This window comes from Strix aluco, chromosome 15 (genome assembly GCF_031877795.1).
Source record: "Strix aluco isolate bStrAlu1 chromosome 15, bStrAlu1.hap1, whole genome shotgun sequence".
In the NCBI taxonomy this organism is placed as follows: domain Eukaryota; kingdom Metazoa; phylum Chordata; class Aves; order Strigiformes; family Strigidae; genus Strix; species Strix aluco.
In genome coordinates, this window is record NC_133945.1 from 8,886,043 (window position 1) to 8,901,969 (window position 15,927).

The window sequence follows — 15,927 nt, forward strand, 5'->3', positions numbered from 1 at the left end:
TCTCCTTGCAGCTGCTTGACCAACCCTTTCACCCCTGCCCCTATCCATGATGCTTTGAATGTCTGTGTCGGTCTCTTGCATTTGCTCTCACGCTGCACTAAAGAAGCAAAGTGGTTGGCTGGTTGTAGGGCAGACACTTCTCAGCGAGGGTCACTAGCCATGAACCCGAACCTTGACCATTGTTATGTAGGTAGGCAAAATAACTTTTCTTTATGTCATCTGTCAGCCTCAGATGTTTCGATGTTACCTCCGTGAATAATGACACGTAGCTCTTTGCATTCTCTTGGTTATTTTAATTTTGAAGATGATTGCTGTCCACTTTTGACTTTCTTCTGTCCATGAAGAGTCTTGCATGGAAGGTTTGCTTGTGTGTATGTGTTTGAGGACTCCAGAAATGCTTTACTGTTTGCAGACCTTTTGAAGAATCCCTTAACCCAGCAAACGGAAGGATTTGCAGATGGGTCCAAGATGAGAAGCCACGGCACTGCCTGCAAAGGCTCTGCCACTGTCCTTAAAGGTTTCTGGACCGCGATGCAGACTGGCCTTCTATCAGGGTAATTGCCTGGCCATTGCCCTGCCAGTACCTGTGTCAGAGGTAGGAGTAGCTGCAGGAAGACCTGTTTTCATCTGGTTTGAGATGGAACAGGTAGGGACACGCTGCTTTCGTACAGACCAACTGCTACGTTGCCATTCTGGTAACAGGCAAAGCTTGTGGTTTTTCATCCAGTGACCTTGCAGAGGAAACTGCTAATGTGGGCTAAAGCCACATGGGACTTTTGAAAACCATCAGGGTAGGTAATATCTCGAGCTTTCTGAGACCCAAGACAAATACTTCCTTCTCCTCCATATTCTGTTTTCCGTAATAAATTAGTACTTTCTTCCCTGCTGTCCTTTCCCTGACTTGGAGGATGATTTTACCCCAGTGAAAAAGAAACAGCTAGGGATAACTGGTTCCCTACACAGTCGTTCCCATGTTATAGTTGTAATATTTTTAATTTTTTATAAGTACTTCTGGAGTCAGCAGCACAGCACATATGGGGGGAAAAAAAAAAATCTTCCAATGATAAAAATTGGCTTGTTTGGAAAAGAAAAAAAAGTACAGTCTTAAATTGGACATTCAAAAGTAAGTAACCTCCAGAATTTGGACAGATCCACAAATCAGATGTCAATGACCCAGTAGCTGTCTAAAGTCTGCCTGTACTTAGCCTGCTTTGTATGCTGTAGGCCTGCTTGGTGTTATGAGAAAATCATGCTATTTTTTTTACAATGTGAAATGACTCTTTTAAGTGTGTGTTTTTACTCCCCCTTTCCCAAGCCTTTCCTCTCCACAACCCCCTCAATCCATCTTGTTACATCAGTCTTTAAAAACCAAACTGCTTAACCAATTTCTGTTCATCATTAACAAATCTTCATTTACTGCTCTCCTACAGTAAAATACCACAGCAGCTTAGCTGTTAAAAGCAATGAGAAAATTTAGTATTTTTAATTGGGTTTGGTTTTTAATTCAATGCAGGTAAACATTTTAGAAAAAAAGTATCTTCTTTGACTTCCGTTTATCTGGCATCAGTAGCATTTAAATATGAATTTATTGTTTGTTTTGGCTGTAGAGTTGTATGTACACGTGTGGTTGCGTGTGTGGATATATACGCACATATACATGCTTTTAAAAATGTCAGTTAGAAAAGATGTTTTTAATTGAATTTTTTTTCCCTTTCCCTTGCTCAGTGTTAACAGAGTTACCATTGAAGGAAAAAACAATTTTTTAAATGTCCTTTTCCCCATTGTTAACTAAAAATCACCTTTTCAGGAGAAAAAATTGAGGCTTCAATTGTGTAAAGGCATCTGTGCGTACTTCATTTTAAGCTCACACATAGTTTGGGTACAGTAGGAGTAAAACTCCTTCTTCACTTTAAATAGTTATCATGAGTCTCTCCAAGAAGCTGTGCAGATGGCCATAGAGCACCAGCAACTTATTTGCCACCATGACCATAAATCTGGGGACTTAGTTTAGAAGCACGTGGGTTTGGAGCAGAGCCCCAAATGTGTTCTTTTTGTTTCATTTGTTAGTTTTTGATCTTGGAAGATCAGGAGAAAGAGGAGCAGGGATTGTGCTATGCACGTAGAGTGGAGTTCGCAAGATCTGCCCTCGCCATGAGAGGTGGAGGAGGATAGATCTGTGGTGTGAATGTGTTAAAATGAATTTATTTTCAGGCTGAAAATTGTATCTCATGCAGATAAAAATATAAGTGTTTCGGTAAAAATGCTGACAAGAGACTATCTTCGGTTGTCTTTCCATAGTGTGACACCATATATTTGAAAGAGGTTAGAATAACTGCCAGGTATGTTATTGTATCGTACGTTTTCTGTAGCGTGAGTAATAGCTGCTTTCATCCTGGCTTTTAAATCTGTTTTACCTTGGTGCATTTGAAATACCGTAGCTGCTGGGCACCTTTATGCCCTCGCAGTGCAGAGTCTTGAGCGCCAAAGGAGTGATGCTGCCTGTGCTCGGCGCAGCCCCTGCGCAGTCGGTGCGGCTGAGCCAAGGGTGCTGTAGGGGACTCATGAGGGACAGGTCATGGAGGGATTTTCCTGCAAACTTTCCCCTTTTTTTGCCTGTTTTCCTCCCCAGCTGCTCAGCGAGTCACTCTCAGCTCGGCTGACTCTAGGTCTGCCATGAGGGGCTGTATAGGTGGATTTTTTTCAATTTTTTTTCTGGTTTTGCTGAGAATTGCTGAATTTCAGAGCCAAATGGGATGTGTGGAGGGAGGGGTCTTAATACCCAGTGGTGTGTCATTGAACTCAGGCAGTTTTGCTGCTTTTCAGGCAGGTGGTTTCCACATCTTGGAATCGCTGAGTTCATCTGGATTTGTTTTCTTTTTGGCAAAACGTGGTAGAAAAACAGTAGTTGTGCCCCTTTTTCTGGTAGAGGAAGGAATCTGACCCTAATTCGCTGCAGATTTTTTTTTTTTTGCATGTGTTTTTTATGCAAGGAGCGAGAAGGGCTGTGGATTTCTTGTTATTTACTGCAGGACTGTAGGTTTAGTAGCATTTTTATATCACAAGGAACCAGCCTGAGCAACTGAAATGGGGATGGGATTTTTATGCAGTTAAAAATTAGTATTCTGTGACTATCTGATCTATGCTACAGAGATAAGCTCTTATTTAAAAAAAAAAAATAGCTGGCCATTGCTTCAGTTGATAAAATGCAAGGATGAGAACACTGTTTTCTGATACTCCTGTTATTTCTAATGTCAAGGAAAAATAATCCAAAGTGGAAAAAACCTGCTTGTGTTATTGTTGGGGGTTTTTTTTGAACAACCAAGTGTTGAGGACGGTTTTATCTATCCCAGAGGGCATACGTGAAAAGAAAAGGATTTTCATGTTCATTCCAGCTCATTTTGAAGGGATCTGGTTTCTCATTTGGCTGGCTTTCAGATGCAGGGATAAAGGCTGTCAGGGAGCTGGTGAGTGGGCTCAGGCGGGGAGAGCAGGGCTCCTGCTAGCGGTAGAAATTTTCCAGCAACCTTGATGATCCTACTTAAGCCCTCAATTTCAAGAGAAATGCAATATCTTTTCCAGACCCACTTCATGCCATTAAATATATATATATATTTATAGGTATATGTGCTCATATATGTGTGTGTATATGTATGTGTGTGGTATATGTGCATTTGTATAGTGACTCTTGCTCACCAGCACTAACTGAATGAGATGCTGTTAAAATTAATTGCCTTTGAGCTGATGACAGACTCTTGGGAAGTGCTGTAGGAAGGGAGAGGTGCCACTCTCAGAGCATCTACGCCCTAAATACCTGCTGCATATACACTATAAAGGAAAACCCCAGCCCACTGCTCTCTGCGGGTGTCAGCCGAGGCAGGCAGCAAGGCTGATTTCTTTGCCAGAATTAGATTTTGGCTGTGGGCAGCTCTTCCTGCCTGTGCTGAGCTGGGCTTCCCTAGCCTGGGCTGTAGAGAGGGAAATGAAAGGCACGGAGAGTTTTGAGGCAGAGTGTTTAAACACTCCTCCGTGTCTCCAACACTACCTACACTTTCCCCCCTTATGCATTCCAAATCCATTGCTTTCAGATTATTATTTCCCTCCCCTCCTTTGCATTTTTGCCTCCTGCCCCTTCTCCTCTCTGTGTCCTCCTTGCCTCCTGCCGTGGCGCAGGCTGATCTCTGGTATTCCCCTTCCATGCTGATCTCTGATTCTGGTTACGCTAATGGATTTCGTTATGGAGGAAGAGGTGGTGGGCGGGAGGGGAATCCCACAGCTCCGAGGTTGGGATTTTCAAAGGAATTAAACTTTTTAATTCCTCCTGAAAGCTGCAGGGAAGGGGTGCGTGGTATCGTTTTCAAATCTCTGCCAACACCCTGCTCTTCCCTCCCTCGCCTTGAAGGGGTCCTCTCTGCCGCACCCTGTATTGCTGTGTCCTTCAAGGGTGCTGGTAGGCAGGGTGATACCGGCTATGTGACTGCAAAGACACGTGTGTGTTTGTGGCCAACGTCTTTTGGCTCAGCTCATGGGTGGCTCAGTGCTACTTAGGTGAGCACAGAGCAGCAGAATTACTGGTTCGGGGTGGAAATGTGGCTGATGCACAACTCCATGAGATTTGTAATGGGCTCCCTCTTTTCTGCGTGCTAGATTCTAGCTCAGAGGAGGAGGAAGAGGAGGACGAAGAGGAAGAGGAGGAAGCAGAGGACTATGGGACAGACGGCACCGACAGGCTTTCATCGCCTGCCCTTGACGAGAGCGGCCTGGGCCTTCTAGCAAGGTTTGCCGCCAGTGCAATGCCCAGCCCCATCGTTCCCCCTCCGCTCTCCATCATCCAGCTGGAGGCCAAGCAGAAGGCGAAGAAGAAGGAGGAGCGGCAGAGCCTGATGGGTGAGTTGCATGGTTAAGGTTGGTACCATGGGGACAAGGTGGAAGATTCAGGAGGTCCCAGCTGTTCTGCAAGAGAGCAGGTTGTTACCCAGACACTGTCTTGCCCTTTCTTTGCTTTTGGCTGCTCGGTCCTGATGCTGAAGGCAGGGGGAATCGCCTGGCAGGAAAACAAGAACTAGTCACAGGTATGGCAAGCTTGGCAGCGGCAGCCATGGCTTCCCTGGGGGCAGTTGCTTGTGGCTTTCTCAAAGTTTCCTCTTTTCCTACCTGATGAATCCTTAACAGCCATGCTGCAGAGGCAAGCGGTGGGATACTGTGTCCCCTTGGACAGAGTGCTGAAGGCAGTGAAATGCTGTTTCATTTTAGGGAAGGAAGCATGTGCTAAATGCAGCTGATCTTAAATACCCCAGAGAAGCTGGAGACAACCTGAGCAGAAAAAAAAACCCTTCAATCAGCCCATCCCATCAGCTTCCTCATAGAAACCAGCCAACAAGACTTGAAACAAGCATTTCTTCCTCACGTGTTTGCAGTGCCAGACCCTGTGTTTCTGTCCCCATCTCTGTCTCAGTTTCAGTGTGTTACACATAACTGGGAGTTTCATTTCTTCCCCTCCCCATGCCCTGCTGCACAAGTGCCCACTGGTGACATCGTTCCTGGTCAGACAGATCTATGTGGGCTCCATTTATAAATTCTCTATTAATATTTATTAAGGGATAATGGAATTTATAGCATGCTTCAGAATGGAAAATGATGTCTTCCTTGGGAGCCTGCCTTGTTTTAGCACTGTTTCCATGCTATATTAGGCTTTTGCCAACTTGTTTCAACAGCTTCTGTTAAGAATTTATTGTCTTGTAACCTGCCCTCCTTGAAACTGGAAGCATCTAGAAATTGCCTTGTGTGGCAGTGAGAGAGGAGAAGGAGCGTTGTAATTTCCAATGGGTTTTTCGTTTTGAGCCTTGCCAGCTTTGATTTTGACAGGCTTGCTCTTTTCCTGTTTGTGCTGGGGTTGTCTCAGGGGAAGAGGTTTGGGTAGAAGATGAGAGCAGGTTCCTGCAGACTGCGTTTACCCAGAAAAGTGAGTGTATTTGAGAGAGAAGGGCTGAAAAAGATGCTCTCTGTGCTTGTGCCTCATAGGTTTTCATTTTCCCATGTGAATGTTGTTCGGTCCCTTGTGTCCTTTCTCAAGGGTCTCCTACAGGCAGTGGTTATCACAGCAGGAGCCGTTCACTGTTGGGCTTGAGAAGAGTTTCTGCTCTGCCAACCTCCCAGGCATGAAGCGAGGCCTGATTTCAGACCTTGCTGGTCTGCAGGCAGAGCCATGTGTGTGCAGAGAGGGCAGGTCTGCAGCAGGGTGGAAGAGGGTACAAGAGAGACCTTTGGCTGATGCTCTTTTGGAGAGGGAGAACCAGGTTCTGCTGATGTTTGTACACCTTCAGAAGTGCTGTGCCACCCCGTGAGGTTCAGTGCCCTGGGAAATAAATGGATTTAGAAAATCTGGGCTCAGTCTGTTGTTCCAACATAGACTTACTGCATGACCTTGGGCAAATTTCTTCCTGGCTGTTTGTGGCTACAGTGCCTTGCCCACCTCCTGCCCATGTTGCTGGGTGTGTAGGTCCTGCCTCAGTTTCCCTTCTGCCCCTGGAAACGTATGATGTTGCTCTCCTGTATCACATTCTGGGGAACACACTGAAGGTGGTGAACATCTTGGCATTACTACAGTATTTCAGGCCTCTGGGTACTGCTGTGCCCGTGATGCTGAGCACAGACCAATGTGAGGGGAATTCCATTTGCCACAGACAAAAGATCATTTACCTCTCTTAACTTTAAGATGATTACCTGAGCCAATAAAAAGATCTGTGGTGTCTGTTGGCCAGTGGGAAAAAACAAACTTGAAATATGGGTTTATTCAATTTGTTAAAGACATTGTTCTCCTGAAACGAAGGTGAAACTGGAGAGGACTCTCACTGGGAGGGGAAGAGAGCTCAGCTTGTGGGGTTTGTGCTTGGCTTCAGCTGAACAACTCCTTTTGTGGAGGGGCAAATGTTAGAGTATCTTTTCTCTTAAGAACTCCGCTGCAGGGTTTGGTTGTGGGAGAAGGGAGAAGATGGAGACAGGGAACATATTGAACCACACTACCTGGATGGGTGGGCTCTGCCCTTTGGGGCAGGGGAGACTTTTTCAGGGAAATCATTGTTTTATGAGGTGGAAATGCAGATCTGAGGGATGTGGGGCTTGGAAAGGGGAACAAGGAAGGGCTCTGTTGAACAGGCACAGCATCTCCCATGGAGCCCAAAAGCTTCCAGGGGGATGTGGTCCCTCTTGGCTCAGCCAGGGCTTTGACTGATGGTTAAATCCTTTGCATCTAGGGACAGAGTTTGAATACACAGACTCAGAGAGTGAGATCAAGATCAGGAAGAAGTCGCCTTCAGGGCTGCTGAGGGGAAAGAAGGGGCCACTGGAGACAAGCAGCATCCCACCAAGCCAGGCCCCTAGCAGCCTCGACGCTGGATCTGGGAGCACTGACAAGGCCAAGCTTGGGTCTGAGAAAGGCCGCAAGCTGAAGAAATTCAAGTCCCCCAAGGACTTGAGCTTTGAGTTTGGGCTGGAAGCCAGTGATGATGACCTGTGGAACCGGCGCCGGAGCGAGCGGATCTTCCTCCACGACGCCACCACGTCCTCGGCCTTGCTGACTCCCGCGGCGCCTGCCAGCTCCACTCCTGTCTCCAAGCCTGGGCGCTGTGGCAAGGGGGCACCCCTGAGCCCCAAAAAGGAGGGCAGCAAGGGGAAGGAGAGGAAGGAGCTAAGCAAGGTGAGGAATGCACACCAGCATTGGTGTGGGACCTTTGGGAGCTGTGGGTGAGGGGAGGGCGATTAACTCCACTGTGGCAGAGGAGAGTTGAGTCCTGTCTCAGCAGTTGCCCTGTGCTGTTTGGCTGCCTCTCGTCACCCCTGCCAGCCCCACATACACCCAGAGGAGCTGTCAGGCTTGTGTCTCTCTGGGAATAAAAGGCTGTTGTGTTTGAACAGGGCTTGGATTGGGCAGGGTGGACAATCCTGCATTAAAACATCTGTGAAATCTCTCTGCTTGCTGGGCTGCAGCCCCTACACTGGCCTTCAAGGCTGTTCACGTTTTATATGGTGTCTTCTGAGGGCTGTCCCTGACTGGTGGTGGCAGTGGTCTCTGGGTTGCTGGCTCTTCATCTTGGCTGAAAGCTCGGCTCCCTCCGCCTCCAGTTCAGTTTGCGGCAGTGTTATAGACAAGCACTGTTTGTGAGGAGAGTTAGACAAGTTGGTTGTGACATGAGGCCAACTGGGATCTTCTTGGAGCTCTTTGGGGGAATGTTTGATGGGCAGAAATTGCTCTCCAGGGTAATGAAAAGCTCTTGCCAAAATGCGTGAAGCCTGAAAGAAGGGCTGGGGGACGTAGGACGTGGTGCAGTCAGTGAGCTAACTGCTGAAAGTCTTCCTACCTGTGCACAGCCTGAGCCTGCTTTGTTTCACCTTTCCCCTCTCCCTGGGCCTAGATCTTTACCAATCCTCTCTTTACGGATGGCAGTGTTTAATTTTTATTTTTAGCAGCGGAAGAAGGGTAAAGAAACACCCTGCTGCTCTTCCTCCTCGTCCATGTCTCCTCCTGGCATCCCTAGCTCTCCATCTGATGTTCGTGTCAGCCTGGCAAATGCCCTGAGCTCCACCAAGAAGAGCAAAGCCAAGGTGAAAGCCAAGGAGGTGAAAAAAGAGGTGAGGGGCTGGTTCTAATCTGGATGAACTGGAGGGTGGCTGGCAGATCCCTGCTCTTTTCCTGGACTGTTGGAATGTGAGGGAGGGGAAAACAGACATATAAGTTTTGCTGGATGTGTTACAGGCAAAATGTTGTTTGAGAAGCCTAAAATCTAAGGAAGACTACAGGTAGCACCTGCTGCTACCATCTGGCGTTTGTTTGCCTTCATCCCTCAAATTAATGAGCAGGCAGGATTTTCTCTAACGCCGCCACGGGGTGGAGGGAGAGCCTTCATGGATAGCAAGGACCAAGGAGATGGTGATGGAGTTGCCTTGCTCAGCACTGAGTGAGCCAGGTCATAACTAGTTTCTGCTCCATTGCTGTAGCCCGTCTTCTCTCATAACACACATTACTGCATCCTCAGGTGATTTCTGAGTGTAATGCTTATTATGGTCTGCGTGTAACAGCAAGAAACAGATCATGGGGCTTTGAGAAGAAATAGGAGCAGTGCCCACTGCCTGTTTAATGAAGACAGGGCCTCAGGAACCCTGTGCAGAGAGATGGTGAATGCAGAGCAAAGCTACAGCTGTCTGCTCCACGGATCTCTCCTAACCTCCAGGAGTGAGATTTGGCTAGGATGTGTGAAATAGCTTTTGGTCAGCTGTCAATGATGCTTGGGGATAAACCCAGTCTTTGTTCAACCAAAAAAGCAAGTTGGGGTACACCCACTTAACTCGCTGTGTGATTAACATTGCTGAGGATGGAGACAAGTTTGTCTCAATATCCTCAGGTTATTTGTTGCTGGAGGAAGGTGAGATGGGATCAGACTGTTGCCTGTTGTCATCCAGCTGACGTGCTGCTTGCTCTTGTGCAGAACCGAGGGAAGGGAGGAGCTGTCAGCAAGCTCATGGAGAGCATGGCAGCAGAGGAGGATTTTGAGCCCAACCAAGACAGCAGCTTCTCAGAGGATGAGAACATCCCACTGAGCATGCTGGTCGAGCGACCGCCCACACCAGGTGAGGGCAGGAGGGGCTGGGGGACTAATTGTACAGGTACAGGAGCTGGCAAGTTTCCCAGGGCGGCTCAGAGGAGGACTGTGTTGCTTTCACACATTCCTCATCCAAATCCATGAGTCCTTGGGGTGGAGATACCACTTTTCCAGTCAATTTGGCTTGCCAAAAACAAGCCTTATCAGAGTGGCCCGCTGTGACATCTAGATGAAGACCAGTCTTTGAGCTGCCCTATTTTCATTTACTGGTATATTACTATTACCAAGAGGGGACACTTTTTTTTATTACCAAGAGGGCAAAATTTTCCTCTGCCAGGATCTAGCCAGAGAGGGAGAGAGCCCTTTCTGCAAAGGGCTTACTGGCCTTTTCCTAGTGGAGGGTGATGCTGGGAGTAAGAGGTTTCGTTCTCCCTTTGCTGTCGCTTTTTCATGTATGGTGCTCTCTAATCCCCATCTTGCTCCAACACCTCACAGCTCCCCGCTCCTGCATAATTGACAAGGATGAGCTGAAAGATGGTTTGCGTGTCCTCATCCCCATGGATGACAAGCTGCTCTATGCCGGCCATGTCAAGACGGTGCATTCACCAGACATGTGAGTTGGGGGGCTACTGTATCCACCCGGACTCCACCGGTGAACGGGGATGGAGCTGATGCAGGGATTGATTTGGGGGTTGTGTAGAGCTGAATGGGGAGAGACTGACAGAGTCTGGCAGGGAGGGAAGGAGAGTTCACTCTGGTTTATCAGCGCTGAGGAAAATCCAATTACTTCTCATTACATGCTCTCAAATACACTGGTGGTATGGCTCAGAGGGAGGTGTTAGCTGATGGGGTGATGTCTTCCATGTGCTGTGTCTGACCAGGCCTTTGTGTTTCAGATACCGGGTGGTGGTGGAAGGCGAGAGGGGAAACCGTCCCCACATTTACTGCCTGGAGCAGCTCTTGCAGGAAGCGGTATGTGAGGCCAAAAGGTGCCTATCCTTGGTGCCTGAGCCCTGTTTTGGGGTGGAGTAGGCTAGCTGGAAGCCTTCTTCTCCCCCAGCTGGGGGTCCTGCCTCTGGGCAGAGCTCCCCTTGGTGTGGGTCGCTGCCCCATGGCTGAGCTTCTTTACTGGCAGTGGGCACTAGGGCCTGTATGCCAGCAGGGATAGTCCTTCATGCTGCCCTGTGAGCAGACAGGAAGCCATTTCCCAGCAGGAAAGCTGTCGCTTGACTTCTTCAGAGCTGCTTTGCTACACAACAAGTGTGATGGGATGGTCTGTGCTGGTGCCAAGAACCTCGGTAATTGATTTCCTCTTGCCCTGAGCAGATCATCGATGTGAAACCACCTTCAGTGCGATTCCTGCCCGAGGGCACGAGGATTGCAGCCTACTGGAGCCAGCAGTACCGCTGCCTCTACCCAGGGACAGTTGTCCGAGGTAAGGCCACCCCTGGCTGCTCTGTGCTGTGAGCCAGAGGCATCTCAGTGTGTCCTGAGGGATGTCAAGCTTGGCTGGGGAAGCCCTGAGGTCTCTTGTGAGTGTCCTGGAGGTCTGAGCCTGGCCCATTCCTCTCCTCCAGGTCATGTCCAGCTGATGCTGGTTTAGTAACATCCTGTTGGTGCAGGAGATGTGCTCTCGTAGGAAGAGGTCTGAGCAAATTAGGAGCTTAAAATATCAGGGAAATTCCACACACTTCAAAAAGTCAGAATTAACTCCAGGCACCAAAGATTTTTGAGGTTGTGGAAGTTTCTAAATGATCTGCACACTCATAGCTTTGCCTCTGACACATCAACTCCCCCATCTGATCCCATTAAAAAGCCAGTGAAGAGCCCTGGACAATTCTATGGTGGCTGGTCTTGCTTTTGGGCTCTTGGTCACACTACACGTGTGTAAGGGAAGAATTACTTACGAGTTACAAACCAGTGATGCTGATGCAAGAAGAGAGGGTGGGAACACAGTTTATTTCTCTTGGAGAGAAGGTGAAAAGCAGTAGCTTGTGATTGCTAAAAGTAGTTACAAAATGCAGGTCAAAAACCAAAAGATACTGCAGTGAAAATAGGGAAGTGAATTTCTGCAAGAATAAAGGAAAATAGGGGAAAGAGGTGGGAAGTCAAACTGGAATGGTTGTTATGTTCTGGAGCAATGCTGCTGACTGGGAAATTTTACACTGGGTGGGCTGGTTTAGTATTATCAGGGACTTTCCGTTGCAGAGTGAGCCTTCTGTGCGCTCCCTGCACGGCCTAGGAAAGGGGATAGGATGCTTTGGAGTTGGTGCAGGATCCCTGTCTTCCCCCACGTCTCCGCTTCCCTGACAAGAGGTTTGTAGTCTGATGTTGGTCCCTAATCCCATCTTCTGCTCCCCCAACCCACAGGAGCCCTGGATCTGGAGGAAGATGGTGATCTCATCACAGTAGAGTTTGATGATGGGGACACAGGACGTATCCCGCTATCTCACATTCGGCTTCTCCCACCTGACTACAAGATCCAGTGTGAGTCTTGCTGTTCAGTTTTTTGCATGACACTTTTCACTATGAAATTTAGGGAGTTTCTGTCAGCCTGCCTCTGAGATTTTGGGACGAGTTCACAGACCTTCATTCACAAAGGTTGCACTATCAGTTATGGACATGCAGAGCTGGGGTGGGATATAACCCATAGGGAAGAAGGCCCGGTGCCTATTGCAGAACTGGTAGGGATACATTCCCTGTATCACATCTCTGTTTTATGTGTTATTTGACTGCATTTGACCATCTCTTCGACCTGTTCCAGGTGCTGAGCCTTCCCCGGCCCTTTTGGTGCCCAGCACCAAGCGCCGTAGCCGTAAATCCAGCAAAGACACTGGAGAAGGAAAAGAGGGAGCTACCCTGGGGTCAGAGGAGCCCGTGTCAAAGGGCAAAGGGCGAGGGAGAAAGCCAAGCGTCAAGGCGAAAGCTGGTAGGTTGTCACCACTGCCAGACCTGGAGTGGAGAGAGTCCTTGCACAGTTCCTCACCGCTCTCCCCAAGTTAGAGCTGTTGCTTTGGTCAAGATTTGGAGGGAAACGGATGCAGTGCTTGAGTGCAGAGCATCCATGCATCAGTTTACTCTGCTGTGGGTACAATTTGCAGGAGACTGGCTCAGAAGCTGACCTGTGCTGCAAGAGCCTCCTTGTGTCAGTCAGGGCTGCAGAGCAGGGTCCCTTTTTCAGTTGAGCATCTCAGCAGCCATCAGTAGGTCCAAAGATGCAGGAGATATGCAGTTTGGTTCCCCTGCAGTTGAAGCAGCGTTGCTGGGCATTGCTTATCAGCTGTTCACAGGCGCTGGCGTCAGGCCTGGCTGCTTAGTGAGGCTGTTCAGTGAGCAGTGAGGACCTGTGCCTGTTTGGGGATACCTAAGCAGTCAGGAACAAGCCACTCTTGGCCAGAGACCGGTCAGCATTGGTGTCTGTCTGTGTCTGAGCTAATAAAGCCCATCTGGATGGACAGTCATTGCTTTCTGTTTCTTCCCCTCCGCAGAAGAGGCTGCCTTGCCAGAAGAGAAGGATCAGGTTGAGTCTTCACCTGTTACCTCTTCAGTCCCAGAGAAGCCAGCCTGCTTGGGCAAGCCAAGCATGAAGGGGTCGCGGAAATCGCAACCGCTGTCGACTGGAGGCTCCCCTGCCCCCACAGAGGAAAAGCGGTCAAAAGCCAGCAAAATGAAGATCTCCGCTAAGCTGCATAGCCCCCCGCAACCCACTTACCAGCCTGCTGTGTTTGGCAGCATCCTCGGCACGGAACCCTACAGCGACCTCCCGGGGACACTGGCAGCCTTTGGCTCCAGCGATGCTTCAGCATCAAAAGCCAAGGCCAAGAAAGGGCGGCCCACAGAAGAGACGCAGGAGTTTGGCACCATGGTCAAGGCTCAGAGGAAGCATGACAATGAAATCTTGATCAAGCTGGACCATGAGGGCGTGATGTCTCCAAAGACAAAGAAGATGAAGGAGGCGATGAGGATGCTGGAGGACTCGAACCTGGCCAGTCGCAGAGATGGCAAGAGTCTCTTGGGGCTGGGCTATTCACCTGCAGTGGGTGCGGAGGGCAAGCAGAAATCTTCCCGAGCCAAAGCGGCTGAGGGAGACCCTTCCCCTGCCAGCTTCGGAGGAAAGTTTGATGGCTCAGCAGAGAGCCTCACTGCTTCAAAGGACCAGGAAGAAAAGGCAGCGGCTCCAGCAGCCGTGGAGGAGTCTGAGAGCAACAGCAGCGACAGCAGCTCGGAGTCAGAGGGAGAAGAGGAGGCTGAGAAGAACCGAGGGGAAGCCCAGGACAGCAGCTCGGCCAGCTCAAGAGCATCCTCCCCTCTCTCTTCCTCCAACTCCTCCTCCTCGTCCTCTTCTAGCAGCAGCTCCTCTTCATCCTCCTCTTCCTCCTCTTCCTCAGCCTCATCGACCTCTTCTTCGTCAAGCTCCAGCTCTTCTTCCTCCTCCACTACGGATGAAGACTCCTCCTGTAGCTCTGATGACGAAGTAGCTGAGGCCCAGCCAAGTTCCTCAGTGCAGCAAACCCTCCCACCCAAGCAAACCAAGCAGGCAGGGAAATCCCGCGCGTCCTCCCACCCCCAGAGCCAGAAACAGCCGGTGCAGCAGCCGGTGCAACAGCCGGCACCGCAGCAGAGCGGCAACAAGAGCAGGCCCAAAAAGCGTGAGGGCATCCACCTGCCCACAACCAAGGAGCTGGCCAAGCGCCAGCGGCTGCCGTCGGTGGAGAACAGGCCCAAGATCGCTGCTTTCCTCCCCGCACGGCAGCTGTGGAAGTGGTTTGGGAAACCCACGCAGGTAAAGAGAGCCTCTCCCACCGCTCCGTAGTGCTCAGCACTGCCGTTTGCCTTGTGGTGCCTCTTACCCCTTTTCCTTTCCCTTCTCCCGGGGTGGTGAAGCTCTGCTGGCATGGTGTGTCTCCAGTTTGCAAGGAGAGTGGGGTTGGCCTTCGCTGTGTCTGGGGGAGCCGTCCTGCGTGGTGTGTCCCTCTGCCCTGTTTCCTGGGGGAATGCCTGGGGATGCTGCGGCCCTGCCGACCGCGAAGGGTGGGATGCGGGACAGGGCAAGCAGCGGTGAGTGGGGAAAACCTGGGTGATCCGTGACTGCTCACCTGCACGATCCTCTCTTGGCAGAGACGAGGAATGAAAGGGAAGGCCAGGAAGCTCTTCTACAAGGCCATTGTCCGGGGCAAGGAGATAATCCGCATCGGGGACTGCGCGGTGTTCCTCTCAGCCGGCCGCCCCAACCTGCCCTACATTGGCCGGATCCAGAGCATGTGGGAGTCGTGGGGGAACAACATGGTGGTTCGAGTCAAATGGTTTTATCACCCAGAAGAAACCAACCCTGGGAAGAAACTCAATGAAGGCAAGGTAGGCTGGTCTGCTTTGCTGAGAGGGCTGCAAAGCTGCTTGTTCCCTTTTGTTTCCAAGGATGAGGAAAACACTCATGGCCCAGTTTATAACTGGTGCCATAATGGGGGTAGCCCCTTTGTTTCGTCTTGTGGGGGCTGCCTGTGGTGTGGACAAGCCTGGTGTTTACCCCTTGAGCCAGAGAAGTGGGTTTTATCATACTAGGAAGTAAAGACTTTTGTGTTGGTCCAAAAAAGAGTCATTTGAATATTTTTACAGTGTAAGAATGACTGGCCTGGTCCTCAGAAACACTGAATTTTGCACACGTGTGCAGTGTGGTTTACAGTGGGCTCTTGGTATTTATTAACAGGGGTTGTGGACAGGAGTTGAGGTTGTAAAGGCACATGTGATGGGCAGGAGGTAATTCCATGGGAAAACAACTAATTCACCTCCTTTTCATTTCTGTTTTCTCTTTTCTCTTCCTCTTGGGCACAGCGCTGGGATCAGAAATCGGGCAGGAGTCTGTCCACAGCTTTGCAGGCATCCAACCAGAGGAAGGACTTTATGGAGGTTGGTGAGGTTGGGGGAGGGCTGGGAGAGATGCTGGGGGAACAAACGCTGCTGGGGAAATGCGCCCCCCCCCAGCTTCTCTGGCTTTTTGCATTGGCTGCTGAGGCCACAGCACCCAGGGCTTTGGAGGGGTGTTTCTGGGCGGGCGGGAGCAGCTGCAGGTGCTGGGTGTTCGGAGGAACAGAGAGCTGGTATCCAGCACCCATCTGTGCATTTGCATCCTTGAAGTGAGGATGGCAAACTCCTGGCCTCTGTGTTCCCCTGCCTGTGCGCTCGGCTCCCATCAGTTGGAGCTGGGTGAAAGCGAGGGCTCGGGTTTGGTGCGCTGGACGGGTTGTGTCCACGCTGCCCATGGGCCCGTGCAGATTCCCAGTGTCCCTCCCTTGGGCTGGCAGCAGGGATGAGCGGGGAGTTCTGCTGGAGTGTGAGC

The 15,927-nt window shown here is 50.0% G+C and overlaps 1 protein-coding gene across 4 annotated transcripts in view; it reads left to right on the forward strand.

The window, feature by feature from the left end:
• The window catches only part of TNRC18 (trinucleotide repeat containing 18), a 56,964-nt gene that overhangs the window by 38,527 nt on the left and 2,510 nt on the right, over nucleotides 1-15,927 (forward strand). For 3 of the 4 annotated variants that reach the window (XM_074841469.1, XM_074841473.1, XM_074841471.1), the window contains 12 exons: nucleotides 4,645-4,884; nucleotides 7,251-7,693; nucleotides 8,461-8,625; nucleotides 9,480-9,621; nucleotides 10,089-10,206; nucleotides 10,490-10,565; nucleotides 10,920-11,028; nucleotides 11,964-12,080; nucleotides 12,358-12,522; nucleotides 13,082-14,376; nucleotides 14,712-14,948; nucleotides 15,423-15,497. In XM_074841469.1, the coding sequence (XP_074697570.1) occupies nucleotides 4,645-4,884; nucleotides 7,251-7,693; nucleotides 8,461-8,625; nucleotides 9,480-9,621; nucleotides 10,089-10,206; nucleotides 10,490-10,565; nucleotides 10,920-11,028; nucleotides 11,964-12,080; nucleotides 12,358-12,522; nucleotides 13,082-14,376; nucleotides 14,712-14,948; nucleotides 15,423-15,497 (3,182 nt within the window). The remainder of the gene's footprint in view (nucleotides 1-4,644; nucleotides 4,885-7,250; nucleotides 7,694-8,460; nucleotides 8,626-9,479; nucleotides 9,622-10,088; nucleotides 10,207-10,489; nucleotides 10,566-10,919; nucleotides 11,029-11,963; nucleotides 12,081-12,357; nucleotides 12,523-13,081; nucleotides 14,377-14,711; nucleotides 14,949-15,422; nucleotides 15,498-15,927) is intronic. The other variant, XM_074841472.1, reaches the window with a different exon arrangement.